The following is a 10,076-nucleotide window of genomic DNA, read 5'->3' on the forward strand; positions in this document are numbered from 1 at the left end:
GGCTTATAGCATTCCCAGACTTGCAGATTCCTTAAAGGAATAGCTACATCAAAAAAAAAAAAGTTTTTAAAGTAATAAAAATATAATGTAGCCTTGCCCTGCACTTGAAAAACTGGTGTGTTTGCTTCAGAAACACTATAGTTTGTATAAATAAGCTGGGGGCAGCCATTATTTATTTTGCAATTCTAAACCAAAATTGTCTTTTTTACCCTAATATCAACAAGAGTGCCTGTATTTTAACAATGCATACACTTTCATTTGGTAATAAGAGGGGATCCTCATACAAGTACATAGTGGAACCCCTCTGTTTTTACAAAATGAGCCACATCAGCACCAAATACAATGTCCTACTAAATAGCAGCAAGTCATTCATAACTAGCAAAAGGTTTTATTTTTGTAAATTTTCTTAACAGTAGAAGAAAAAAAAAAAAAGCTCCATGTTTCTACGTGGAATCGTCTCATACGTTGATCAGATAGTTGTGGTCCGAGACAAATTGTGTCCTCCTGAAAGGATCAGGTCTGTGAGTATGAAGTACTTCATATTATCCCTGCCCTTTATCTCCATCTCCAGGTTCATTGAAGGTAGTAGCTCTTGGTGCAAAGTTTAAGGCAAAACTTAAAATTCTTTCTTCAGATCTTATAAAACAAAAAAAAAAAAAAAGTGAATTATACCTACACTAGGAAACCACAACTAAATGATGGAAAATGGTATCCCTGAAACATTTTTCATAAAAAAAATAAGTGAATTTGTGTATATGTATAATATTTAGTAGAGCAAATTAATCAGCAGGGCCAGGGATTGATTTGAAGTATGTATAATGTCTGTAAATGTGCTCCAGAACATATCAGTGCTATATAACTCACCACTTTTGTTCAGAAGTTCCCCTTTCCTTGACTGGTCCAGTTTATCCAGGAATTGCTCAAAAACCTTAATATAAGGTGCCAAGCTGGTTCTCTTGTAATCTAAAAAAACAACATTATTCTAGATTTACATTGTCATTTCCCAAAGTGTTCTGCTATTTTACTATAAAATTAGACCTTTTTGCTGAAAAGGGAGAATAAAAAAATAAAATCTTAACTTTTTTTTATTTTAGGATTCTTCACATTCTTTTTTCTACTGGTTTTTAAAGTGATACTGACACTAAAAGATCACTTTAAAATATGAATGTACATTCTTACCTATAGGTCATGTTGAAAAGCTTTGAGCAAATATTTTATGGCAAAGTTATAAGTAGCTTTCAAAGGCAATATTATGATAGATGTAAAAAAAAAAAAAAAAAAAGTTCAATTTCTGGTGTCAGTTAAAGGGGAAATTATATTCAATTACTTGTCTGCAGACTATTTAAATGGCTAGAGAATGTTCTCTATTATGGAGAGTTCCATTTATGGCCCCACTCTAAAGGTCGATAGAAGATGCAGACAGACTAAATTGGCAGCTTATTTGGCAGTTTATGGGGCCCTTCGACGTGCTTCTCAATATCTGGCCGAAAGTATGTCCAGCTGTCGATTGGGAAGTTTAAAAAAAAAAACAAAAAAAAAACAGTTGGATCAAGGACTGGATTGGTTTGATACAGTCCTTGGTCCAACCACCTGTTTATAAATAACCCCCACAATTCTGACATTTTGTGCTAATCCATCAACCTACCCAGTGATCTAGTTTCAAGCTGCTCTATTGTACCTCCTTTCTGGCATTTATGGAATTACTGAGCCCCAGGTACAGCAGTCATGGCAACACAAGAATGCAGGTGCTTAGCTTTAAGTGATTTGTTTTTGTAATTCGGTATGAAATATTTCATAAACCAAGGTATGTTTTATCTTTATACAAGACTGTGGTGAAACAGAATTATAAAATGTATAAGGTCACAACTTGTGTTTTAAAGGTCAAAGAAAGGTTTAAAACTCAGGTGAACCCTTCCCAGTAAATAAAATTGGTAACATCAGAGCCATAGCCAGTGCTCCTCTTCTCTGAAACACACCTCAGCCCATGGTAATATTTTATGGAGACCTGTACTGCCATCATCTGACTTGCCAAAGTATTCCTCCTGCAGCTGCCCCAGCCATGCGCATGTTCAGTAGAGTCAAATTGGAACTTTATTGAACATGGCCTAGAGCTGTCTGGCAGCTCAGTGATCCAGGAGCATCTGAATTAGCAACTATTGTATCAATTCTAACAGCTGCCTTTAATGAAACTCAGGGATTCTGCTTGGCAGGGACAAATATAACAAATGTATCAATCTAAAACAGTTAAAGAATCGGCAACCACCCCTCCCTGAGCTGCTTTAGAAGGTGAAAAATGAAACCTTAAAACTTCAGTATTCTAAAAACAGTTGCAAATAAAAGGTTTTCTAATATTGAAGTTAAAAGGTTAATTTTTCATCTTCTTGTGTCTTTCTGAAGCAGCTGGGGGGGGGGTCGCTGACTCTGCAAACTGTTCTAAATTGTTACATTAAGTTTATACATTTGTGGTTTTTGTCCCTGCTGAGCAGAATCCCTGAGTTTCATTAGAGGCTGCTGTTAGAATTGATACAATAGTTGTGAATGCAGTTCTGACCAGCTATATTTGCTAAATGAAGCACAAACATTTAGGGAAAACAAAAGTAGGCAAGATTCTGAAAATTATAGTGCAGTAATATCTGAAGAGCCAAATATTTAGATTGCAAGCTCTTTTGGACAGAGCCCACTGACTCTTGTGTCTGTTTATTTTCCTATGTAATCTGTATGTTCACTATATACACCCCCTTATTGCACAGCATGTTGGCACTTTATAAGTATGAGTTTATAATTACAATAATACATTTGTTGAAGACAAAGAAAATTACTTTTTGATTAAAAATACAGAGGCTTATGCTTACTAATCACTAACAAAGGAAAGAATGAACACTATTAGAAATTACCTCGTGTTCGTTTCTTCGCTTCAGGTTCTCCTTCACCAGCGCTATCTTCATCCTCCTCCTTTTTGGAAACATTGTCAAGTTCACTGCATATTAAACTAGAGGGAAAACTCGATTTAGAGAAATACAAGCGACTTCAGGTCTTGCAACTATTTATTCATAATAAAATAATGAAATAAACATGTAACTAGACAAAAGTTATTTTGAGACACAAATTCTAGAATAGAATATCATCTCCTTTGGGCTGTGGCCTTAAAGGAACAGTTCAGTATAAAAATAAAAACTGGGTAAATAGATAGAAACATTTTTTATTTTGCACAGCCTAATATAGTTAGGCAAAATTGTAATGTATAAAGGCTGGAGTGACTGGATGTCTAACATAATAGCCAGAACACTACTTCCTGATTGCACTCTCTTGGTTTCCACGTTTACCAGGCAGTAACCAACATAACATAACTGTTGCTTTTGGATCTGAGCTGAATGCTGAGGATCAATTGCAAACTCACTGAATAGATATGTCCCATGTGGCCCCCCTTAAAGTCACTGACTCAGGGTTATAGAGCTGAAAAGCAGGAAGTAGTGTTCTGGCTATTATGTTAGTCATCCAGTAACTCCAGCCTTTATACATTACATTTTTGGCCAACTAATTATATTAGAAACATTTTATAATTTGCACAGCATATTTCCCCAGTTTTTATTTTTATAATGAACTGTTTCTTTTAAATGTCTCTTGTTTCTCTTTAGGAGGACTACAGGGCTTGAGGCATATGTGTATGAATAGGAATTTAACTACAGTTATATAGTTAGTTTGGATTGGAAAAGAAATAAAGACAAAAGTCCATCAAGTTAAACACATCCAAATAAACCCCAATACACATATAAAATAATCCCTGTGCAAAAATCACTTGGCATAAAAGGTAAATGTATTTAGTGGAAAATATGGATGGTTAACAACATCAACATTTCTTGGGAAGAACTTTAGAACATTTTGATATCATGGGGTTAAGTGAAACACAGGAGAAAAGAATTTCATTTCACCAGACAACAATGATCAGCGGTGTAGCCAATGCTTCCCAATAATTCATACTGCTAAAGCTGCTACTGTACATCAGGCTACAGAGTCTACAGACATAATGAGGTCCATTTATCAAAGGTCCAATTTCGAATAATTAAATTAGAATATACTCACAAATAGACTGGGAGGTTATTTAAGAAAAAACTCGAATGGCTAATATTCGATCGAATGATTCCGACCTGAAAATTCGAATCATATTTGATTTGTATAAATTGATTTTTTCCCCCAAAAAACTAGAATGTCAGGAAGGCTATTAACATCTCCAAATGGCTCAACGGACCTCTGCCATTGACTTCTTCGTGAACTCGACAGGTTTTAGATGGCCACTATTCGATTTAGGACTGTTTCTAGGGATGAGCTGTGATAAATATCCCAGTCTTATTTAAATTCGAATGTGCGAATTTCGAAAACTCGAAAATTCTAATTTACTATTCGACCCTTGATAAATATGCCCCTAATAATTATTATAGTCACTAGCAGGTATAATTGTTGCAAACCTTATTGTTGGTACTGAAAATGGGTCAAACTGGTCTAGCTTTTTACAGTCTATGGGAACGGAAATTCGCCCTGTGAGCAAAAAAAAAGCAAAAAAAAAAACAGATTAGCACAAAATTCAAATTCTGTGTCATTTTAAAGATATAATCTGTAAACTCCTCTAATTCCGCTCACTAGTATCTGTGATAACTTTATTGTTCATCTGGGTTCAGTGCCTGCATGTGTAATCCACATAGAACAGATTGGCTGCACCACAACGTTTTTGGGTTTCCCCTTTTGTCAAGCGCTAAAAAGATTCAGATCTTCCTTTATGCTGCTTCTTGGGCCTCAGTCCTCCAGTGTTTTTCTCTATGGCTTTTTTAGCAAGAGCAGCCACAAGCAAAAGACCAATTTCTGCTCTCTATTCATATGAATGCAAAATATGTGAGCCATCACTGAAACATCTTAACAACTCTTTACATAGCATGCTTTTTTTCTAATGAATGTCATCATTTTACCTGTTTTTGGGTGTACACTGAATGGGCTTTTCAACAGGTGATTAAGTCCCTTGCTGACATTCACATCCAGTCTGGGATAACAGAACTGTAACATGATTTCCTTGGGTATATTACTGTATCTCCTGAAATCCTGAAATGAAAATATCATACAATTAGAAGCCACACTATAAACAGACCAAGAGCCTTTTCAATTGCCCCACCCCAATGTAATATTCATGCTAATCTTGGTATTCTATATGACCGTTATTATATGTGGCATTGACATTAATGATAATAAGCCCCCTTGAGATTGACTGAAACTGACACTGAAATGAAGTGCTAGCAGTGACATACAACATTGTATCCATTAATTATATCACCCGCTTTTCAGAATATGATGCCAAATAATAGTCGACACACTGAAAGATAATAACATCAATCTGATATTTGTGAAATGATTATAACAAACCTTCCCTGTGGCTTCTAGACAGCTTGAGAGTTTATCCCAACGTTCAACAGAAGAACGTGCTTTTGAAAATTCTCGCAGCAAGCTTTCACGGGCAAGTGAATAGTGGAATTAAGGAATCAAGAAAGAAGTTTCTTAATGAAAATTGTGCCTCACGTGTAATAATAGGTGGCAGGAGCAAGAAACAGGCTTGACAGCTAAATTTATATACAGGTATGGGACCTGTTATCCAGAATGCTTGCCACCTGGGGTTTTCCGGATAACAGATCTTTCCATAATTTGGATCTTCATACCTCAAGTCTTCTAGAAAATCATGTAAACATTAAATAGACCTAATAGGCTGATTTTGCCTCCAATAAGGATTAATTAGATCTTAGTTTGAATTAAGTACAAGATACTGTTTTATTATTAAAGAGAAAAAGGAAATCATTTCTACAAATTGGATAAAATGGAGTCTATCGGACAGCCTTTCCATAATTTGGAGTTTTCTGGATAACGGGTTTACGGACAATGGATTCCATACCTGTACTAGCAAATTGATTTTGAAGTAAAATGTTGAGCAGATGAATTGACCGGCTGTAAAAACTGTGCTTGGAACAGGAATCATGCCACAGGGGTTTTCTAATATTTAAATCAGCACAACATTTCAGATTCATTTAACATTCATCAGGTAATAATTAAATATTCAGCTGATAAATGATGACCGAATTAAGGCATATTGTGCTGAATACACAATTTGACAGAGAACCTACTGTGGCTTTTCATACATGAATCCTGGTAACACAAAAATATGTATAAATGGCAAAGACATTCAGTAAGTACAGGGAGGCTGTATGCACTAACCAATGTGGACATGTATTATGCAAGATCATATTCTATTGTGGATATGTGCATGTGCAGATCCCATTAGGGCTTTGCACGATATGGTTGAAAAAAATGGGGGAGTCTATGCTATCAGTCAAAATAGGAAGCAGGGATGTGCCCCAATTCCCAAGGCACCATTAAAGAGATACTGACACCAGAAATTGAACCTTTTTTTTTTTACATCCAACATAAAATTGAATTTGCATGCTTCTTATTACTAAGTATTTGCCCAATGCTTTTCCATTACCTATCTGACTCCCTGCTATCACCTATGAGGGGGCTGACATATTTGTGCAGCAGTAGTCCGTTATCATTAGAACTCTGACAGACTGAGATGGGACAGTCAGGTTGGCAAAACAGTCAGCATGACCTATAGGTAACTTTTAATGTACATTCATATTTTAAAAAGTAGTTTTTAGCATCAGTATCACTTTAAATGAGCATCTGTACTCATGGGTTGCTTTTCTGGATATTGGGGAAAAAACTTTGCCCTTATACAAAGTCTTTCCAATATATACGATTTACTAATTTTCAGTAGTTTAAAGGTGATTTGTAAATGCAATTGTGACTGAATGTAGTATCTGTCTGGCACTTACTGTTATCATAACAATGATTGGGAAAGTTGCTTAGAATTACATTTTATTTCATTAGGGAAAATAATATATATATTTTTTTAACTACATCCCCTTGAATTAACATGTATTTCATCTAGGGATTCACCAAATCTAGGATTCAGTTCGGGATTCAGCCAGGATTCGACCTTTTTCAGCAGGATTCGGCCGAATCCTTCTGCCCATCTGAACCAAATCCTAATTTGCATATGGAAATTGCTTAACTTTTTGTCATAAAACGAGGAAGTAAAAAAATGTTTTCCCCAACCCTAATTTACATATGCAAATTAGTATTCGGCCGAATCTTTTGCGAAGGATTCGGGGGTTTGGCTGAATCCAAAACAGTGGATTCGTTGCTTCCCTGATTTCATCATTAACTTTCTGGAAAGCCTAGAAGGATATCTTCAGGAACCAGTGCAATTACTTTATCCCAGCACTGTTTGTTCTCTAGGATGTCTTGGTCCACCAAGGCATATTTCTCAAAGTATCTTTCCACCATTTTCAGAGACTTCCTGTAAAAATTCCAATTAAAAAAAAAAAAAAATGAATATCACACAGCCAGAACAGTATATTTTAGAAGTCATTCAAATACATGAAGGGTGATTTTTTTTTTTTTTTATAAAGGGCTTTTAAGCCATGATAGAAACTTTGGTATTTAGTACCCATCATTGTATTGGGCTTACCTGATACAGCAGCTGTCAAGTTTCTAAAAAAAAAAACGCTATTGCTAAAAATAACGTGTAATCTTGGATGGGTAACAAGAGAAATGGTGCTGGAAGGATTACAGTTAAAACAATGGTTGATGTAAATGAAGTTGCATAAAACTGAATAATCTTGGTACTGCTAATTAGCACTTTGTGATTATGAAAAAAAAAAGTTTTTTTGCTGGGCATCAGACTCATTTAAAAGAATAAATCAAATAGCTGTACAGACCCTATGAATGGATGAATTGTTTCAGGGAGCTGGACTTTCTTTATTGTTTCTTCTCCACCCTAAAAAATAAGACAATACAAGATAGGAATAAGTAAAGTCATTAGATTATGAAGGGAATCTACAAGCGAGAAAATAAATGACACCAAATCCTACTTGCCCAATTTAATGTTCCTAATCAGCTTTCTTTAGGCCACCATACATGTACACAGTGGGTCACAAGCCACCCCTGATCCAATCCTCAACTGTATTACTGGTTACTATAAAGAGGCGCCTTCTGCTTCATTATAATTATTATTCAGACATTCAGGGGGTTATTTACTAATTAACTAAGTCTGGCTGGGCTTTTTGGTGGTTTATTAAAGTCCAATGCTGCAAAAAATCCGGAAATCCGCCAACGCAGACCTGCTGAGGTTGTATACAGGTCAATGGGAGAGGTCCCTATACTATTTGGAAGGATCTGTGGTCTGCGCTGGAATTAACCTGAAAATCTGACCATTTCGTCTGAAAAATGTTGGGTTTTCGGGGGAGAAAGCTTGAAAAAAAAAAAAAATCGTACAATTCGGGGTTTTGCTCAATTTTATTGCGTTTTCCCCTGATCCTATTAAATCATGCTTTTTTAATAATAAAGAAGGTCAAATTGTGGATTCTCATTTGGTCAGACTTTATTTTAAAAAATCTGAAAAATTGGGATTTTGATACATAACTCCCCACAGTGAGCAATCAGTTTATCATGTGTTATGGGTGCATGCACATTCCGTCACTAGAGGGTGCCAGAAACATTGCAACGATCCTAACAATAGAAATGCAGCCATATCATGTTTAGTCCCTCATGCGCTGTCTGTCCACTCAGACCTTGGCATCAGTCACAGAGTGAACCAGATCAGCCCACTTAAGGCAGCCTTAAAGGAACAGCAAAAAAATGAATGCTTTAAAGGAAAACTATACTCCCCGAACAATGTAGGTCTCTATAAAAAGATATTGCATAAAACAGCTCATATGTAAAACTCTGCTTCATGTAAATAAACCATTTTCAAAATATACTTTTCTACTAGTATGTGCCATTGGGTAATCATAAATAGAAAATTGCCATTTTAAAAAATAACTGAAATTCAAACGAATGGAGGAAAGAGAGGCGCAGAACTTTGCTGCAATCACTTGACAAAGGGCATGTGAGCCCGAAACATGTAGTTTCTTACTTCTTAATAAAAAGAAGATTGCAGCAAAGTTCTGCGCCTCTGCTTCCTCCATTTGTTTGAATTTCAGTGAAATTTCAATGCCTGGGCAGGAGCACAGGAGGGTAGCAACAAGAGGATTATTAAACACTGAATCTGCTACAACTATATGCTCAGTATTGCATTTTAAAAAATAAGGGCAGCCCCCTGGGATCATACAATTCACTGGTCACACACACATGCCAAACAAACTATACTAGTTAGGTCACATGAGCCAATTAGACAGATTTCTGTCTTTTGCTTCATCACTTCTTCCTGTTAGTTAGAGCTGTTGTATTTCTGGTCATGTGATCTCTGAGGCAACACAGACCATCAAGAAATGGGGGTTCAAGGCAAGAGATGTAAAAGAACAATATTTACTTAAGTGTATATACCAGTTTGGTAAGATTGTTTAATATGTCACTTAATATGAAATAAACTGTTGCTTAAGTATTCATTTTTGGGGTATAGTTTTCCTTTAAAGTAATGAAAATATAATGTAGTGTTGCCCTGCACTGGTAAAACTGATGTGTTTGTTTAAGAAACACGAATCGAAAAAAGGCTATATGGCACAGGTTAAATAGTGGATAACAGATAACACCATTATGTTCTATAGAGCTTATCTGCTGTGTAACCTGAGCCTTCTCTCCTTTGAATGGCTGCCCCCATTGTTACACAGCAGCATATTTATATAAACAATTGTAGTGTTTCTGAAGCAAACACAGTAGTTTTACTAGTGCAGGACAACACTGCATTATATTTATATTACTTTAAAACAATTAAATTTTTTGATGTTACTGTTCTTTTAAGAGTTTGGTATTTATTTATTTTTAATCTAGGTTAATGTGCCATAAACATTCCTTATTCGTGTTACAATGCATAGAAATGTGCTACAGTAAATTATACCTTCACAACGCTCAGATATTCAGCGACTGCCGACCTTTCAGCTTGGGAAAGCTTCCTCGCAGAGTCATCACACACCCAGCAATGAACTCCTCTTCTGCCTGAGTAGACCCACAAACGGTGCTTGAATCCAAAATCCTCTATAAAAAAC

General features: G+C 35.8%; 1 protein-coding gene across 3 annotated transcripts in view; it reads right to left on the reverse strand.

Annotated features, from left to right (window-relative positions):
- Positions 1-372: 372 nt before the first annotated feature.
- prim1.S (DNA primase subunit 1 S homeolog) overlaps positions 373-10,076 on the reverse strand; it is a 15,087-nt gene continuing 5,383 nt past the window's right edge. For all 3 annotated transcript variants that reach the window (NM_001087350.1, XM_041582998.1, XM_041582999.1), the window contains exons 5-13: positions 9,929-10,065; positions 7,812-7,870; positions 7,281-7,390; positions 5,407-5,501; positions 4,959-5,088; positions 4,464-4,533; positions 2,895-2,989; positions 865-963; positions 373-636 (exon numbers count right to left, since the gene is read on the reverse strand). In NM_001087350.1, the coding sequence (NP_001080819.1) occupies positions 617-636; positions 865-963; positions 2,895-2,989; positions 4,464-4,533; positions 4,959-5,088; positions 5,407-5,501; positions 7,281-7,390; positions 7,812-7,870; positions 9,929-10,065 (815 nt within the window). In that variant the 3' untranslated portion in view covers positions 373-616. The remainder of the gene's footprint in view (positions 637-864; positions 964-2,894; positions 2,990-4,463; positions 4,534-4,958; positions 5,089-5,406; positions 5,502-7,280; positions 7,391-7,811; positions 7,871-9,928; positions 10,066-10,076) is intronic.

Source organism: Xenopus laevis, chromosome 2S (genome assembly GCF_017654675.1).
Source record: "Xenopus laevis strain J_2021 chromosome 2S, Xenopus_laevis_v10.1, whole genome shotgun sequence".
Classification (NCBI taxonomy): Eukaryota; Metazoa; Chordata; class Amphibia; order Anura; family Pipidae; genus Xenopus; species Xenopus laevis.